General features: G+C 37.4%; 1 protein-coding gene across 2 annotated transcripts in view; it reads right to left on the bottom strand.

Moving 5' to 3' along the window:
- grin3bb (glutamate receptor, ionotropic, N-methyl-D-aspartate 3Bb) overlaps positions 1 to 13,815 on the bottom strand; it is a 195,944-nt gene extending 182,129 nt beyond the window's left edge. For both annotated transcript variants that reach the window (XR_012387079.1, XM_017358314.4), the window contains exon 1: positions 13,205 to 13,815. Coding sequence is in view for 1 of the 2 variants with exons in the window: in XM_017358314.4 (XP_017213803.2) it covers positions 13,205 to 13,666 (462 nt within the window). In the remaining variant the exon portion in view is untranslated. The remainder of the gene's footprint in view (positions 1 to 13,204) is intronic.
- Positions 13,816 to 20,783: the final 6,968 nt, after the last annotated feature.

Here is a 20,783-nt window from a genome sequence, read left to right as displayed (position 1 = left end):
GCTGAGTCAGATTAAATGAAGAGTAATGGCAGTTGTGATCGGCAGTTTTCAGATCTTGCCACAGATTCTCGATTGGATTTAGGTTTGGACTTAGACTGGGCCATAACAGCACATGAATAAGTTTCATTTTGAACCATTGCATTGTAACCTTGGCTTTATGTTTAGAGTCATTGTACTGATGGAAGGTGAATCTCTGCCCCAGTCTCAAGTGTTTTGCAGATTGTCCTGTACTTGGCCTCATCCATCTTTTCCATCAATTCTGACCAGCTTCCCTGTCCCCGCTGAAGAGAAGCAGCCCCCAGAGCATGATGCTGCCACCACTCTGTTTGACAATGGGTATGGAGTGTTCACAGTGATGTGCAGTGTTAGGTTTCTTCCACACATATCGTTTTGCATTTAGGCCATAAAGTTCCATTTTGGTCTAATCTGACCAGAGCATCTTCTTCCACTTGTTTGCTGGGACACTCACATGGCTTTTGGCAGACAGCAAATGAAGCTTCTATTGGTTTTCTTTTTACAATGGCTTTCTTCTTGCCACTCTTCCACAAAACACAGATTTGTGTAGTGTATGACTGATACTTTTCCTATGGACAGATCCCCCACCTGAGCTGTAGATCTCTGCAGTTCATTTAGAGCAGGGTTGTCCAAACTCGGTCCTGGAGGGCACGTATTTTAGTTCCATCCCCAATTAAACACACCTGAAGCAGCAAATCAATCTCTTTCTAGGTATACTTGAAACTTCCAGGCAAGTTTGTAGAAGGAAGTTGGAGCTAAACTATGCAGGTCACTGGCACTCCAGGACCAAGTTTGGGCACCCTTTATTCAGAGTCGCCGTGGGTCTCTTGACTGCATCTCTTATCAGTGCTCAATCTGCCCTACTACATGCTGAAATATTGGTACTAAACTCACAACGACAACTACAAAATCATTTATTAACCATAGACTATGTTAATAGTTAATGCCTAACTAAATACAAGCATATCTTTTTTTATTAAAGGGTGTTAATAACTAGCCATATTTAATAGCTATTTAAAACTAAAATTTAAAAACTTTTTCTCACTGTTGATTTTAATGTATTAACTTCAAGCTTCAGACATTTATCGCAGCAAGAATATTTGATGTCATATAAGCCTACCTATATTACAAGATCCACCAATGTCCAATTATAGGTAGTTCTAAAAGCATGAAAAAGACTTGCTTTTCCCCATTTGCTGCCTTTGACATCATAGCTCCCACATTAGCCTGGAGCAGGAGCTCTAATAGCTACACTGCTAGTGAAAACCCAAGACTGCATTCTCATGGTGCATCAGCCAATCAGACCTGTCATGACATCATTTTCCTGCAGCTCCAGTGTGATTAGTCATGTATTCCCATGCCAGCCAAGGAACTTTCTTTGAAATGAATGGGAATGTTAACAGATAGCTCTCTCTGGATATTTCGGATCTCACTGATCACTTGTCAAGGTTTTGGTAATGCGGTGTATAAGGGAGGCTGAATGTAAACACACTTGAAAGCCTATGTACCTCTCTGACAGAAGAAGATCTCTGAAGGATTCCTGTAGTGTTGAGATTTAGGTAATTCTCACTTTACACTTTTGAGGTCACAGAGTGAGTAAGAAGCACATTCTCTTCAACGCATCATAACATCCTGCCCAATATCTGGCTCCTGGAATGTTGATTAAATTCATTTTGATTTTTTAGCATTGTGCTGATCTCTGTTTCACAAATAACTCCTGACTCTTTGCAACTTATATTGAAATTGTAGGCCTAAATCAGCAAAGATAACTCAGTTAGAGGTGAAAAGCGTTACATTACTTAAGTGCGAGCAGCTCTTACTTGAAGAATTTAACATTAGTTAAAAATGCCAGCCTCAAAATGCTTAAAAGCCAACAGGTTAAAGGGTTGGTTTACACAAAAATGAAAATTCTGTTTTTAATTACTCAACCTCATGCCATTTTAGTTACCTGAGTCCTTTATTCAGTACATAAATTAAGATATTTCAGATGAAATCTACAACATTGTGAAAACGTACCCCTGTATACATTTCTAGAGAGTGCAAATTATGTAGCCAGAGCTACGTATGGCTGCATTTTATCTTTAAAATGAATGCTATGGGAAAGTATGATTCTGCTGTTGACTTCTGTATCTTTTCAGGCTACCAGCTGACCACTTACCTCCTTGTGGATGGCTTCTCCGACACTGTCCAGAAATGTATATAGGGGTATGTATCAATAATGAGCCTAAGTTGGAAATCTGAGAGCTCTCTCATCCTCTAAAGAGAGCAATAGTTCCAAGATGTACTCCAACAATGAATAGTCAGTCCATATTTGCCAATTACCAGAGCTAGTCAAAAACAAAACACAGCTCTGCTACAACTCGGAGTCAGAAAATGCACCTAATCTACCTTGTTGCTGTCAATTGAAATTATCATGCCAACTTGATACTGTCAACAGAAGGTCACAACCCATTCCCCATCTACAAGCTCTTCTGATTGGTCCACTGTTTTGAAATTAACATTGATGTGAAGTGATGCATGGAAAAGTTGAAATTTATTTTGACATCTAAAATGCATGTGAGGTGCTGCAAAAACATGAGAGAAATGGCCACACATGTCTATCAAGTACAAGTTAGCAAAAAAAAAAAAAAGAAATATAAGACACTGTTCCATCTCATGTGTACATAAGCAGTATGTTGTGCCTTTTACACTTACACAAGGGCAGTTACTGGATAGCAGTTGTCCATGGCACCCCCTGTTGCATTAAAAGCAGATGGATGGATGGATTTCTCATACTAGCATTTTCATTCAAGCAGATTACAGTGTTGAAGGTTATTGAATCTTACACAACGGTGAGTAATTAAAGGTAAAGTAGGTGATCTGCCTAAATGCTAACCAGTTAGCATAATATGTTTCAAATACAATACTGCTCGTTTTCAGTTGTGTAGCAAGCAAAACTTGTCATATGCAATATTTCATGCATGCAAGGATCGCTGGGATGATTTTCTCACACGCTTTGTCCTATAGCGACTACTGTATGATTAGTGGTTGGCCGGCAGGGAGCAGGAATTACACTTATTACTAAACCATACTTACATGCTATTTCAGACCATATATTCAAAGTAAACAGTAAACAATATAGAGAGCAAGTCACAGGTTGTTATGGTTAAAAAATTAACCGATGTGAATATAAAACCAACTTCACCTCAGTAAAGCAGGCTAGGCAGAATAGCACTATTTACTGATGTTTTGTTGTTAAACTAAATAAAAATTGACATTAATTATGCTGTAAAAAGCATCTTATCAAATTGAAAATAGTCACATCAATGTTTCACTGGAAGATTTTGTGACTGAACAACACTTCTATGCATATAAACCATTTATAACAACACAATCTACGTAAGCTTTTCATGACTAAAACTGTTTTAAAACATTACCTATCTAAAAGAAATACTTCAGCCATGGTGTCACCCTTCCTCCTTTGTGCAAAAGTAACTTCAAGATTAATTCAGGATTTTAAAAAGTTTTGATTCAGCAATTGTTTTCTGGTGTGCACGCGCATCGGCGGATCTGTGTGAACATAGATGCGCAGTTGTATAAATATACATTTGTTGACAGACAGTTTAGGACAATTTTTAATTGGATGAACATTTTTTAGTCTCAGAATATAGAAATACATATAAATACATTTAGATCATTTACATTAATCATTACTATTGGAATGGGAAGAGTTTTAACCAGCACAACAAAAAATCAACCCAGGCTCATTCCCGCGGACGTTTCTGACAACCGCGAAATATGTCCAATATACGGGATGTACATATTTTTGCAGTTTTGGTTTTTGCAAATCCGTGAGAGGGCGCTGTGTGCGCTTTTTTGCATGTCAAATGCCTCTTGCGAGCGGCTGCTGTCGGCCAATAAATGACTGATTGATTGACTGGCCGACCGGCCAATCGACAGACCCACCCTCCTCTTCCCTAAACCCAACCAATTTTACAAATTGACCCGCCTGCCCGCTTACTTCCCTTAACCCAGCCAACGGTTTACAAATGCTGTCCAGAAAAAGAAAACCGCTCCTTTGATTTTTACCACATTTTCAGATTTTACCACATTCTCACCCTGTTGTTCACTTGTTCGTTTTATTTTTTTAAATCTTTTTTTTGTCTAACCTGATTTTCTGGAACCGCTCTTTCCTGGACTCGTCATCATCATGATCAACTCCTCTCTGCATCTCAAGTCCGCCGACATACACGACGAGCTAACTGGACAAATTGGTTGCGCGGGAAAGCCCGGTAAGCACCAAAAAGAACGGCATTTTACCACCCCATAGCATTCGCTTAATAAAATGAAATGCAGCCATACGAACCTCCAGCTACATTACTTGCGGTCACCAGAAACATCCATGGGAATACGTTTTCAGAATGAGCCTGTGTTGCAAAAAATGGTTCTGAAGACAATCACCTACTGCACGTTTAATAACAGAATTTATGTTTTTAGATGAACTCACTCTAACTAAAAAAAACCAAAACCCACACTTCTAAGTAAATGATACTTGTGTTGAATCAGAAGTCTGTGTACAAGGGTTATCTTGACGTAACTTTCAAACATGTAACAAAGATGTTCAGGGATGATTGCACGAAAGTATTCACATTAAGGTGTTTAAAATAATGTGGACTGTCATGTTAATTACTTCTTAAACAATAATGCTGATAAATATTTGAAAATCTACTGTTTGGATAGGATTAATAATTGAGACCACAGGATATTATAATATAAATATAATTAAATAATATAAATATACATATAAGATTTTCAAACGGAATCCCCTGTTTGGATGTTGCTTTGGGAGTGGGATATTAAAATAGGGCATTTGAGAAAGCAAAACTGATCTCTAAACAATATCATTTATTTTCCTTTAGCTTAGTCCCTTTATTATCAGGTGTCACCACAGCGAAATGAACCGCCAACTATTCCAGCATTTGTTTAATACAGCAGATGCCCTTCCAGCTGCAACCCTATACTGGGAAACACCCATACACAGTCACATTCTCTCACACACTATGTACACTAAGGCCAATTTAGTTATTTAAATTATCCTATACCTCCTGTCTTTGAACTGCGGGGGAAACCAGAGCACCCAGAGTAAACCCACGCAAACTCCACACAGAAATGCCAACTGGTCCAGCCAGGACTTGAAACAGCAACCTTGCTGTGAGGCAAACCACTGAGCCACCGTGCCATCCCTAAATAATTCCATTGTTCATTGTGCAATTACTATTATTGTGAATACAATTCACACATTTTGTTCTTACTTTATTAAAGAACAAAATGACCTATTACTGCAACATGATGATCGGCAACATTAGTTTTCTCTAATAGTACAGAACAGCAATCACAGGTTAGTCCCACTGGACCAGCACGAAGGTAGTTGCTTTGTTCAAGGTCACAATAGTGGAAAGATTGTGATCTTAGTAATTATTGTAGTTAAGTAGCTCATGGGATTCACCTCTGCCTGAGATTGATTTGTATTAACCGCCTTGATTGTTATCCATTAAGTTACCAGGCTGTCTGTAGAGAATAATCTTGGAAAGAGGAAGTTTAGGAAATGCAGAAAACAGAACAAAACAACACCTTCAGTAGTGGTGATTTTTATGGATCGTTCACATCAAACAATTGTAAAATATTTCATGAAGACATTAAAACAATTGGAATGTGCATCTTTAAAGCCCCGGAGACACCATTGTATGCACAGCTAGCTAACTATATATACTGCCTACCAAATAAATGTTTGCCTTGCAACTCTAGAGTTAAAATCCTGCTGTATTTCGTAATAATAAGATGTTATGATGTGCTGAATTTTGAATGTTTAACAAACAATCAGCAAAACGCAAAGCTCAATGATTGCGCTTACTGGCCATTTCTGTCTTCAAATGAAGATAAAGCTAAAGTAAGTCCCTGTAACTGTTCAGCAGTGGAAACTCCTTGAACTTCAAACTTTTTTTCTTATTAAATTACCTAAAATCCTTTGCAATTTCTGGCTCAATTTTGTGCTGTTTCAGTAGGAGCTTGGATTTTATGATCTATAAATTCATGGAGCAAGTAATAGTCTTGAGTTCTGCCCAAGGGTGACCTTTAAAATCTTGCATATTTCATGTTAAGCAAACTGAATGTGGGACCTTTCACACTCATGATTTGGGTAAAATATCTAGATAGCTTTGGCTAAGTAACCTTTGCTGGTGTGCAGAGATAGTCTCTAATCAAACACATTGAATGCTGCCCTTTTAGCAACTCAATTTCACCATGATCTCATGAATGTACTTTACTTAAAGAGTCGTTCATCGTTTACCTACATTTGCATAGATGATAAATCATATAATATACACATCATGAATAGTTTTGGTTATTTTTTGCGAGAAAGGGGACCTATAATGCCCCTTTTTACAAGATGTAAAATAAGTTTCTGAGGCTCCTAAAGTGTGTATATGAAGTTTCAGCTCAAAATACCTCACTAATAATGTTTTATAGGTCTTTTTAGTTGCCCCTTTTAAGTTTTGGTCCTAATTGTGCCATTTGGTGACTTTAAATTCAAATGAGAATTTTTTTTTAAAGGGCGGAGCTACAAATGCCTAGGTGTCAGCATAGTGGCAGATTAAAACACAAGACTAACATACTATTCTAATAAGGGAGAGATTGTCACTAATGGCCAGGAATTTCCGTACTGATGACATATACAAAGGGAGAATGTCAATGTGTTTCTGCAAACAGTTTTTATTTAAAAAAAAATAAAATAAGAAATCTTTACTATAAGAAACTGGTTATATTCACACATTGTTGCCAATGTGTGACTATAACCAGAAACAGTTAGCAGTTAGAAACAGTTACAGTTAAGAAACAGTTAGCATTAGGTAAGAATAGAATTATTGACTCAAATCTTTGTAATACTATACTTAAGTAATATAATTATAAACATTTCAGTCTAAAAGCTTTTGTAGATGTGTGGACATAAACAATATCTCTAAATGTAATACACTTAAAGTTCAATGCAAAATGAGACATTGGGCCCTATCATACACCCGGTGCAATGCGGCGCGAGGCGCGATGCAATATTGTTAGTTAGTTTGCTAGTTTCAGCTTGGCGTTCTGGTCTAAAAGGAGGTGTGTTAACTGCAGACGCATTGCTATTTTTGACGTACTATAAAAATAATTATTCTGTACATTTATATAGCAGTTTTCTGGGCACTCAAAGCACTTTACACATAGGGGGGAATTTCCTCATCCACCACCAGTGAGCAGCATCCACCTGGATGACAAGACGGCAGCCATTTTGCGCCAGACCACACACCACACACCAGCTGATTGGTGGAGAGGAGACCGAGTAATGATATGGGGAGGGTTAGGAGGCCATGATGGACAGAGGCCAGTGGGCAGAATTGGCTGGGTTAAACCCCTACTCTTTTTTGAAGGACATCCTGGGATTTTTAACAACCACAGAGAGTCGGGACCTCAGCTTAACGTCTCATCTGAAAGACGGCGCTCACTGAGCAGTATAGAGTCCCCGTCACTATACTGGGGCATTAGAACCCACACAGATCGCAGGTTGGGTGCCCCCTGCTGGCCTCACTAACACTACTTCCGGCAGCAACCTAGCTTTCCAATGTGGTCTCCCATCCAGGTACTGACCAGGCGCAGCCCTGCTTAGCTTCAGTGGGCTACCATGTGAGAGTTGCAGAGAGCTAGCTATAGACCAGATCGAAGCAGGTCTAAAGTCTAGTGCCAAGCAGGTTGTTTGTGTGCCTCGCTTACACATTTCTTAATACACACAGGGTGTACAGCAATACAAAAAATATATTTACAAATGAAAAAGAATTAAAAGATAAAAATTTTATAAAATTATTATTTTTTAGCCTACATAAATAAAAAAATCCTACTTTCATCTCGGGGGCTTTTTTCAGTTTATTCATGACAATCTGCTTTTGTATAATGTTATTATATGCATATTTATATTTGTTTTATTAAAAACAAGCTTAGATTTGCCAACCTGTCAGGTTTAAACCATGGGGCATAGCATGTGTATTTGGATATAACTCCGTTTTATGACCACACTTTGTTATTATTATTCATTTATTAGTTTGCTGGAAATTAGAACTGAATTCAGAAATAGTTTTAAGCAACGAAAGGGTGTGGCCAGAGGCACTGTAATGTTAAAGCAGAGAAAGTTAAAATGCCATCCAAATGCTGTTTTTCCAAAGAGCATGTTCTGTTTCTGTATTTGGGCTTCCAAAGGACACTACGCAAAGAGAGAAAGTGCTTGTGCAATGTAATTTGTAATTAAGTTCCAGAGAATTATAATAAAGATATAGCTAGCATTTGACAAAGGACAGCTTTCAGAATCTCTCCCAGTTCAGTGCTGCATACGTCTAAAAACTCCTGAAATAAGCAGCTTCAACCATAATAGAAGAAGCTGTGGATTATGAGCCACAACTTAAAAGTATGTTTATTTGTTAAAATTGATCTATTACATACATACTTTCCAGCGTTAACGTTAGCACAAAACGGAAGGTTAGTGTTAGCTTAAACAATGGGAAATGCTGTTTGGCACCGTAACAATTTAGCTACAAAATCATTTTTAGCAATCAAACCCCTGTAAACGCCCACAATCTTCGCTGTAGTGTCTTTTTATGCTGTCGCTTTCCCTGCCCTCTACATCTCAAATAACAAACTTGCAAAAGATTTGTGAATGTTTCATATTACTTACATATGCCTATTCCAAATATATGTGAAAGACACTTGTCAGATTTTATTTTAGAGAGCAGGCGTGAGGTTTTGTGTCCTCTGTGTCATTTTCTGTCTTATTCAGGCACAAACTGATATGGCCAACAGCTACTCTGACTGACAGCATTTACACAGTGCAAAAGCACGTGCTTGTAGGGGCATGCCACTTTTCCGGTTGACGTAGAGCCAATCCACAGCACATTATGCTAGCTGACGAATCAGAGCCTCTTGAGGACGGGCCTTTCAGAGGAACAAGTCTAGGAAATGTGATAGTCGTTTTCAGCTTAGCTGAGTAGCAGTATATAATCAAAGTAAGATATCTGAAAAAATAACACAATTTTTTTTTACATATGAAGCATGAGCACATTGCTTTGCATCTTATGAACACAACCAAGCCTCAAAAATAAATTTTCTACCACCCCTTGAAGGTTTGGAGGTTGCTTTGAATTACCTATAAATCTAAATAATGTACAGCTAAAATTACAAATCTACATTCATACAAATAACTTCATGATATTTTACTTTTGTATATACATATTAAATGTTTCAATAAGTCCAAACTATAAATTTCAATACCAGTCAAAAAGTACAAAAAAACTCCTCTTGCAGCTGCCTGAGTATAAACAATAAAATCAAGCTGTCAGTTTACAATTCTCTTATAGAACTGTAATAAATCGTATGGTGTTAAACTGTGATTAAATAAAGCGACACTTTTATGGAGCTGTGCAACAGTCAGTGGAAGCTCACTTTATGCAGGTCTTTATAGCATACTTTCACAGCATGACACTGCTACAGCTGTATAGATATAGACTCTACATAATAAAGAGCTTTGTGTTTTGGGTCTGTGCGCTGGGTTTCTCTTTCATTTTATGGCATTCCCTCTGGTCACCCTTTATCATTTATACTGCAAATTAAAGACAAGAAAGAACATTTGTTGTTTTAATCGAGTTCATACAAGTAGAGCTGGAATGTGAGTCCAGACGGGACAACGAAGAAACAGTAATGTAAACGTCCTTGTGTTGTAGAAGCCTGTTAATCAAAGGAATACTTTGAAAATAGACTCATTTAACAAGTCACATAGCGTTAAACAGTCGAGTTTTCAGTCTAAAGACCATCTAAAAAAATTTATGCAATTTTCCTATTTTAAACTTAACTCTTCTGTAGTGTGCCATTCCATTGACTTCAGAAGGCACAATGATATTATGCAGCACTGTCGGCTGCAGAATATTTTCAAGAACTACATAATATTATTGCACCTAATTGTACATCGTCACTGGTGGGACACTAAGGCTGCGTCCGAAACCGCATACTTCCACACTATATAGTATGCTAAAATCAGTATGTGAGCCGAGTAGTATGTCCGAATTCATAGAATTCGAAAAACAGTATGCGAGAAGTACCCGGATGACTTACTACTTCCGGCTAAATTCTGGAGTGCACATCCCATGCATGCTGCGCTATCCCATGATGTCCCGCGAGCGAATTTATGAATGGGAGTGAAGCAACGCAAGTTACGCAGGTACGTCACATGACTATGTCAAAATGGCTGATGTAGTACATCTGAATTCCATTCATACTTTTTACATTCAAACTGTATAGAACGTACTTTTCTAACGGCCAAGTAGTACGATAAATTCAAATGCAGTACCTACTGAGTAGTAGGCGTTTCGGACACAGCCAAAGACTACTTGTGTGATATTGCTCATATATACATATATATATATATATATATATATATATATATATATATATATATATATATATATATATATATAAAATRTGTGTGTGTGTGTGTGTGTGTGTGTGTGTGTGTGTGTGTGTGTGTGTGTGTGTGTGTGTGTGTGTGTGTGTGTGTGTGTGTGTGTGTGTGTGTGCGTGCGTGTGTGAGAGGAAAAAAAAATATTGCTTTTTGGTAACACCATGATTTTAGTAGGAAAAATTGACACATATTAGGCAGGATTTAGCACCAATTAGCTGCCTCCATTAGATTCTTTCAATGCAATCCACTGATCTAAAGCCAGAAGACTAGGATTACAGTAGCTTTTCCTCTCTATTGTATTATAAAGTGAGCATGCACTCCATTAGAAAGCCATTGTCATCCACTGGTGGTAGCATTGTTTCTTTTTGAGGTCATTTAAAAGGCCTTGGGGTCTTTCAGACCCCTAACACGAGAACACAAGTTAAAGCTTTAAAGTTGACATGGCAGAACTGCAACAAACCAAACTGAGCAATAAAACAAAGAGAGTTTAAAAAAACACTTGCACTGCATGACTGCCCTGTGTGCAGCTCCACATGCAGCTGTAACAATTGATGAACACAACACAAGGCAAAAGCCGGTCTGCAGAAGTGCACACATTTCTTCGCAACCAGTAAGATTAGCAGATCAAGTGAAGCAGGATCCAAGCGGCTTGGAGCGTCCCATAAGCATTCCAGCAGCAGCAATTTCACAAGCCCTATTATCAGCCTGCCTTTATTTTAGCCGGAGCGATGTGACACACTAGAGCAGAGTGCCCTGAGCTTTTACACTGATTGGCAGGTTGCAGAAGGACATGGACAGAGGTTTACAGCCTACACTGAGATCTGTCATTGCGTGATCCCGTGTGACACTTGTCCGATATCAGCATCATGACTCAAACAGGCTATAATCATTGACATCATGTTCACATCTTCCATAGGTGCTGGTTTATTCTCAAACAATAAAATCAAAGTCTTTCCATTTAAGAGGAGTGATTGCTGATTTTTATTGGACCACTGAAATAATTGTATAGTAGTTAAGAAGCCCCAGAAGTGATTTTAATGGATGGATATTACACAAGACAAATGTATGCGTTTCCCCAGCTGCCTGCAAGATTTACGGTATTTTCCCCCTCTTTTAATTTCTTAAAGTACCTTGTGATGTAAGCACTTTTCAGCCAGCGGTGCATGCCAAATACACCAGCACATGAAGCTTCCCTCCGAAGCCAAAGCAGGTGCAAAGTATCCAATATACTCAAATGAATTCTATTATGTGTCATTATGTATGCCAACAATTCAGAATCAAACATGACAATCAACAAAGGACGGAGATACAATTATGTGCAAACAATTATAAAGCACAGCTGCTTCACGCAAATGTCATCTTCCCCATCTGATGTGTTCCAGGCCGTATCATTTACTCCAGCATTTTACCAGAACATCTCATTTGACACTGATGTTTCAGAAACTGTCTCGGCACATGACATACCTGACTGAGTGTTATGCAATGTGGCATATATTTCTGCTTCAGGGAACACACCTGTCGGTAAAAAAGCATTTTCTCTTAGAGAGAAGGGGCATCACAACTGTCCAAAACACAAACCTAACACACGCCGTGGAGATCTGTTGTTGTGACCTGAGGGAAAGATCAGCTATTCCACTTCAAGCTGCCTTCTCAGAGTGAAGCCACTATCGCAGAAATGAATCTCCCTTGACATCAAAGAAAAATAAAATGAAACCGAATTGTACAAGTCATTTTGGGTAGCACACAAATTGAGGGCATGGTGGTTAATTGGGTGGCTTTATATAAATTGTTTTACTAGCACTTAAAGGTGATTATAATAAGCCTTGAGTCTTGTGTTGTTTTATCAAATTAATCAACTCGAGGGATTATTCAACTTTAATGTTTTTAGTATATATCTATACAACATTCTGGGTCTCATTGTCAAGGACGAGCCTAAAGTCTTAAATAATCTATATTGTATTTAATGCTAATTTTAGTTATTTGAATATAAGCTGGTTTTTAGGTTTGTCAATCCGATACAAAACTGCATTTAGAGCGAGTATCAGGGTAGTGACATATATCATTCAGTCAAAGCCTTTTGTTCAAGGTCATGACACAAGGTGTTTATTATAAAACCAATGTAATGCCCACATTTCAGCCTCATTTGTAACCAGTTGTTCTATGCACAACATCATAAGAAATATCCTGATAAATTAAGATTGTCTCCTTTTGTCAAACTTTTGGAGATAGACAGAAAAATGAAAATAATATGTGAAATAATTATAACCTTCATCTATAAATTCATCATCTCAAATTTTGTCTATGCACTGCCCAATTGTAATTTAAATGGAAAGTTCTGGAACAGCGAACTGTTGCATTTTTTGTAACAGAAAACGTTGTTTAAAACAGTTTTGCTATGTTTAAACACACATACAAATGTACAAGGTGTTTTTGCCGCCTTGAGAGCGTGTTGGGGATTTAAGGCTAAATAAGTTTTCGATAACCAAATCCCAGTAACTAACCGATTAATTTGTTTTAAAGCCAGTTAACAGATGAATAAAAGTCGTGCACATTATTTGCGCATAAAGCGCGTCACAAGTGTATTCTAAGTTGAAAAAATTGAACTACATTCGTAAACAAAGTCAACAAACCAGCACACACAAACAGCATCATGTTTGCTGCTTATATGAAACGCGTTACCTGAGTTTTGAGGGGTTCTCCGTGCTCAATGATGCTTATAAAAGGGATTTCCAAAAAAGAAGACATAAATTCCATTTGTACTATTTCCTCTTGCGTCTGAGGGAAGGCGAGCACAGCCGAGACCCCCTGGACCACAATATCCTGACACACACACCTGAAGAGCGACTCGGGGTCTCCGCTCTGGGCTTCTCGAGCCACCACGTCCAGGCTCAAGTTGTACGGAAGAAAGTTGTTGCCGCTTTCGGCGAGACCGCTGAGGGCGCGGTGGAGAGCCGCCCGCACCCGGACCGACTGGCGGGGAGGCAGGAGCGCACCCAGGCGCACGGTGTGTCCTATCCGCGCTAGGATGTGACAGGGCTGCGGGTGAGAATGAGCGGGCTGGAGAAGAAGGAGAGTATGGAGAAGGAAGATTTGCGATCCCAAATAAAAGTATGCCAGAAATGTGTAGAAGATGAAATTCATCCTGCTTCACTCTCAAAGGTGGTGATGAGGCATTGTCAGAAGATAGCATTGCTCGCCTTGTTGTCAGGTCTTTTCTTTAACGTCCTTTATTATTTTTGAGCAGGATGGTGTATGAGGAGTGATCTATGGAGTTACTGTGTGAATGTGATACTCAGCTCAGGAAAGGAGGGGGTTTCGCGAAAGGCGGAGATGTCGTTGCGTTCACACCCAAAGATGCGCTGGAGAGGCGTAATGGTATCATTAGGAGAACGACGTACTGCTAACTAGACCATAAATACACGAAACCTGTTATTAAAATGTTTTTTTTTTTTTTTTTTGTTACCCAAAGTCATTGTTTTTATTATAGTTTTTTTTTATATATATATTTATTTTATTCATAGAATTATGCCTCGCTATATATATATTCTATCACTAAAATGTAAAAAAAAAAAAAAAAAAGTTTGTCATCACACTTAAGTTTGATGTAACTTTCTTAATAAGTTTGTTCTTATGCAAAAACCACTTGTTAATTTCATGTATAGTAAATGTTTGCTTCTCACACAAAACACATAAAAGACTTAAAAATAGCCAAAGGACATAATTTAATGGTGTTTTGTCCTTTTCGGAGTTTGGCACATAATGGGCACTATTTCATCACTGTTTACTCTTGCTGTATGGAAGAGGAAAGATTTTAGAGGCAGTAGATTTTAAAAAAGAGGGTGGATAAATAAATAATTGTTATTATTTCTTCAGTGTCTCCCCCACTATTAAAATGTTTCCAATAATGCCATAGTAGATTGCAAAAAAACATGAATGGATTTTCAAAATTATTGAACATTTTATTGCAGTTGTATCAATAAAACAAGCTGATAGTTTAAATTAACATGAAGGAAAATAATAGAGAAGAGAGAGATAACAGAAGGCAGGTGATGGTAAGTGGGTCACTGTTTGGACCTGAGTATCAGAAATTCGATACGGTCCAGTCATGCAGTAAAATGGAATCTGATGAAGGTGGACTGAAGCCTCAGCCAATCACACACCCTGTTATACGCTATAAAGAACCAGAGAAGCATGGAATGTGAGACTAACACGAAATTTCCCTTAATTACTAATATTAAGAGATAAAAGCTAAACAGAATATAAAAGTCACCTTCATTTTTATGGTTGTTTCGTTTGCTGTGGGCAATAAAAAAGCAGTATAAAATTTTTGGATTCAAAGTACCAACAGAAAAATAAGTATAATAACAATAAAATAAAATAAGAGTCAGCAAGTCTGCTCAATTGTTATAAACTGGATCCTTTTTATATTTTTGAATATGAAACACTGAAAAAACAATAGCAGGATAAATGAAACGGCTTGTGTACAAAGGTATATTTTGCTCCAACAGCGAGACAAAAAAGTATACTATTAAGATTCTGCCACTTTCAAAAAAGAAGAAAACGTGGCATATAACCGGAAAAATGCTCATTTACTATCACTTCGTCATCTGCTGTATTTGAAATTGTGTGAAGGTATAATCATTATGCATAGGAGTTCATTCTTGTCAGAGCTATGGAATGGCACAATTAGCATATTGGCTTTCTCACAGAACATTGAAATAAGACTGCTGATTCATTCATTTAGTAAATTAAATATAACAAAGCAAGAAAATATATTACACTCATCCCAATAAGTAAATAAATCAATTTATAATTATAGACCTAAAAGGGGTCTGATGCAAAAATGTGATGTATAAATTGTGAATAGGGATGAAATATAGAAGAAATGGTCACACTTTACAATAAGGTTCATTAGTTAATGCATTTACTAACATGAACTAATAATGAACAATACATGTACAGCATTTATATTTTACTAAAGCATTATTAACATCCAAATTCTTACTTGCTTAACATTAGTTAATGCACTGAGTAAACAAACTTACAATGAACAATTTTATTTTCATTAACTAACGTCAACTAACATGAACAAATACTGTAGTAAATGTATTGTTTATAGTTTGTTCATAATAGTAAATGCATTTCTGCAGTAAAGTGTTACCAAAGAAATTCTAATATGAGTAAAGCTGTGGTTACATTGGACTTGTCTCCCCATAAATTTCCATTCATATGCATGCAAATGTGTCAGATCATAAACGCAAGGTCATGCGTCAAGTTTCGCAGGCTGCTTGGTGAACTCTGACCTTCGAATTCGCATCACTTGACTGCATGAGACCAATCGATGACATGACCTCTCTGGACAAAAATTTAAAACATGGAGCAAATCGCTCCTTTTTTAATGCCTAATTATCTTGATTAATCCCGCTCCTTTTCGCAGCGCAGTACGACAGAATTTCACACACACAAACTTTAGTGTGACCGCAGCTTAAGACCAGTTAAGATTACTGATAAGTTACTGATTTATTTTTTTATTTAAATTTTTTTGCATGTTTGTCACACTTTAATGTTTCAGATCATCAAACAAATGTAAACAGTAGTCAAAAATAACACAAGTAAACACATCATGCAGTTTAAAAATTATGGTTTGTATTATTAATGGAAACAAAATACAACACTACTTAGCCTTGTGTGAAAAAGTGTTTAGAACTCTTGTTAAAACATCATTTACCTCTGGTTTATTACACCTAAGTTCAATTTCTCACCATACCCAGACCTGATAGCTGCAACACCTGCCTGCAATCAAGAAATCAATTAAATAAGACCTGCGTGACAAAGGGTTATAAAGCCATTTCTTAATCTTTGAGACTGCAGCAATCCATATTGAGAGCCGTTATCTACAAATTTTGTTTACACAATTTACTTAAACTGCATGTCTTTGGACTGTGGAGGAAACCGGAGCACCTGGAGGAAACCCACATGAACATGGAGAGAAAATGCTAAATCTACACAGAAGTGCCTCCTGGCCCAGGCAGTACTCAGACCAGTGATCTTCTTGCTGTGAGACAACAGTGCTAACCACTGAGCCACTGTGATGCCTAAAATCTCTGTGTTATGTGACATTCCTGATTTTTTTTTTTAAATATTCTTGAAGAAAATTGTTTCTGGGATTGATTCAAAAAGGAAGATAAATCAAGCAAACCAGCTGTCAAAGTTGTAGTTTAGTTTAATTCAGATCAGTTCAGTGTGATGTAAATGTCACTGCTAAAAGCCCAAACATCCCCCACCCCCACTCAGAAAGCAGTTCCGATTTGATCTAGGTAGGAATTATGAATTGTCCAGAATTAATTGAGTATAGTGAACATGAGGAGATGTAATACATCAGGAGCTCACTCAAATACTGGGAAGATAGGCCATTCTGGGCTGTGTAGGTTAATTGTATTACACATCTTTATGATAAGTAATCGTAGCCAATGCAATGCTGAAAGAACTGGAGTAATATGATCATATTTCTTAGTTCTAGAAAGCACTTTAGCAGCTTTAAACCGATTGAAGTTTGTAAATTAGGTGTACAGGGCAACTAGACATACATTCCAAAAGTCTAACCAAGAGGTCATGAAAGCATAAATAAGCATTTCTACAAAAGACATTGATAGCATATGTCAACGTTTGTCCCTCCTTAGCTTTGCCCTCCCTTCCCTCCCTTGTTTGTCTTGGCTCCTTTCCCTCTCTCCCTCCTTTCCTAGTTTCTTGTCTATTTACTTCTCTGTCTTGTGTTGTTTGTTGATGTTGCCCGTTTTGTCTTGCTATGTTTCTTGTCTTCCATGTATCTAGTTGGATGTTCACCTTTTGTTAGTAGGGGGTTGTTTATTTTTGGTTTTGTGGCAGAGTAAAAAGGAAAAACTTGACTTCCATTTCATATTGACTTTAAAGGTGCAGAACCGTATTTCGGAATGATATATGTATTGTATTGCAGTAAAAATTAAAAATATTGGAGAGGGTTGTTTTCACAGGCTCCTCCAATGACGATTCAATAAAGTTGCTTGTAAACTGCCCAGATAAGTTGTATGTTAACTGCTCCGATAAAGTTTGCATTTGTAATATTTATATTCATTCATTCATTCATTCATTTTCTTGTTGGCTTAGTCCCTTTATTAATCAGGGGTCGCCACAGCGGAATGAACCACCAACTTATCCAGCAAGTTTTTTATGCAGCGGATGCCCTTCCAGCCGCAACCCATCTCTGGGAAACATCCACACACAGATTCACACACACACTACGGACAATTTAGCCTACCCAATTCACCTGTACCACATGTCTTTGGACTGTGGGGGAAACCGGAGCACCTGGAGGAAACCCACGTAAAGTCAGGGAGAACATGCAAACTCCACACAAAAACGCTAACTGAGCCGAGGTGCGACCCAGCAACCTTCTTGCTGTGAGGCGACAGCTCTACCTACTGCGCCACTGCCTCACCTAATATTTATATTGTATGTAAATGAAAAAATAATTAATTGTCACTTTTTCAAAAGTTTGAATCTGTGTCTCATTTTACAAGCTGCTGCTGTCCTCTGGAAGTCCAGCCCAATCTCATGAGGTAACATAATGTGTTTTACATATTGTAAGAAACGTGGCCAATTTGTACAAATTTCATTCATATAAAAATTTTACATTTTTAAAAGGAGGCATGCCCCCAAACCCCAAACTTAAACCTGTCCCTTATTAGGAACTGAGCAAATCACACTAAAGGTGAATAAGATGAATTAATATGAACAATTTTTAGATGAACAAATATGTTCACTTAGCATTATAGTACTTTATTCTTTAGAAGAGTAAAATCTTACTGCACCTTTAAAGTTATTCAGACACTCAATTGTGCCTGCAAAGTAGAATTTACTTACAAATTTCATAAGTAATGCCCAAAATCTAAAATAATTACAGTAATTTGCTATCAAACTGTATATTTAGACATTAAATCCAGGTTAACTGTATATGTGCTATAAGAATATGAGAAACTCTTGCAAAGTGATCACGCACAAAATCATACTAACTTATTTCTTCCGCAAGGGCTCTATGAAGTATGTAATTGTGTAGTTGTGCAACATCAACCAGCTTGCACAAACACAGTCTCATTAGGAGCCCCTCAGTCACAGCTGTCAGCTGAACCTTTTTCTGGAGCACAACTAACCCAGCCAATTTCCTCGAGACCGCATATTGGTCAGTGTGTGTGATCAACTGATCTGAGTTTGCCTGGAGCGCAAGGACAACACACAGAACAGAGGTATTCTTGTCTCAGAAGGTGTTCTGATAATAAGTGAGCATCCAGTGACCTTTCAACTATGTGTCTAACAGCAGAGCAAATGATGTGAGATTAACAGGGAGGGAGGTTGTGTTTTGATACGAAAGCCAACACAGGACAACACCAATTAAAAGAAAGACTTTATCTCTCCAAGATGAAAAAAGAGAGAGACAGAGCACATATGCAGACTTTGCCATTGTTTAAATCATGTCTGCACCTAACAGATAACTCCCTGGCTGTGGAGTGCCCTTGTTCGTTGTCAATTTCACAAACATTTGATACTCAGCAGAGAAAATAAGCAGTCTCAAGAGGTTTGAAAGGGTGTGTTAATTCCTAAAGGAAATTAGTGTCTTGAATGACCCATAAGAAAGTAAATCTTTGAAGGTTATGAGACAGTGACTGAAATGTTAAAACGCTGATGTAAAATGAGTGTATATCTTAAAACATATATTTCAGGGAATTATACTCTTTGAAAATTATTCTAAAAATACACTATTTTCAATCATTTTAACATTACCAGGTTTCTGAGCAGTGGAAAGTTTTATAGTTGGGTAAATGTTTATTTCAAAAAATTGAAATTAAAAATACATTAAAGGCTATACGCATAACATTTATTCTTAAAGCTGTATCTTTGTAACAAATCTTGCCAATCAGACACATAATTATTTTGCTTTGTTCAACAAATAATACACCATTAACGTCTTTTACCCAAAATAAACTGGATGTGTAATATGACTCCAACCCAGCAGACACACAACATCATAAGACGTTAAATTAAGTGTAAATTTAGGTCATGGTGTCAGGTTACCAAAATTCAATGTCTAACCAGCATCTAAAGAGAACGCTATTTTGACATTGATATTTGGTTGATTTTATGTTGTGTTGGAAAGTAACCAAAATCTAATGTCTAATAGATGTCATGGTGATAACGTCCACACAACGTCAAGGTGTAACATGATTAGATGTTGATATTTTGTCGATTTTAGGTTGGAATTTGTATATTGACATCGGCCTGATGTCGTGTTCAGTCGTCAACTCAGCATTGGGGACGTTGGAGTACAACGTCAATATGACATCATGTTGACATCATGTGCCTGCAGGGAAGGTAGTATTTACGACACAAAGGCATGCACTCAGAAATGGACAGAAACATAGTAAAGCTCCTATATGCTCCTTGCTTTATGATTTTAATGTAAACCTTTATCCTCTCTTTATGTTGAATCAGGTGTTTTGCAATAAGTCTGTTGTTCCTGTATTAATATTATGATTTTAATCCTCCTGCAATCAATGATTATCTCTACCACAGCTAAACCAGATCATAGACAGTTCATGTTTGATGTCTCTAAATTAGTGTACTGAACGATTGTTTACATTTTATGTTAGTATGTGTGCAACATATTAACATTTTAAGAAACTTTAAACATTTCTGCATCAGCATACACCCAGAATGCAGATGCAAATCACCACGGTTCAGAACAAAGGCCCATAAATCTTCCTATGGGAAAATAACTTTTTCATTACTCAACTCAGCTCCTGAGGCTGGGTACAAAACCACCCTTATAAAAGCTGGTGACTAAGGCCAGTCTAGGAGAACACCCACACTGTAAAAAATGCTGTTAAAAAACAGTTAGATTCTACAGTAAAATAATGTTTTTTCACTAAAACAGTAATGTTCTGTTAAAAACAGTGCATTCTGGGTAACATTTTCAAGAAAGCAGAAAACTGAGTTAACAGAGCTCAGATTCGACGTTTTAAGTCAGCGTTTGAAATCACACTTTGCACCCTTGTTTACTATTTTGCACCCTTGTTTACTATTATGCACCCTTGTTTACTATTATGTACACTAGTTCACTAATACAGTTCACCTGACAAAGTTAATGAACACTAATGAGTGAATTCAGACCCTGATGAACACCTGCTGTTAATAATCACAATCACTGAGGAAAGAGAAATGAGAAACA

This window comes from Danio rerio, chromosome 11 (assembly GCF_049306965.1).
Source record: "Danio rerio strain Tuebingen ecotype United States chromosome 11, GRCz12tu, whole genome shotgun sequence".
Taxonomy (NCBI): Eukaryota; Metazoa; Chordata; class Actinopteri; order Cypriniformes; family Danionidae; genus Danio; species Danio rerio.
Note: the sequence above shows the minus strand (reverse complement) of the source record. Positions and strands in the feature narration are given on the sequence as shown.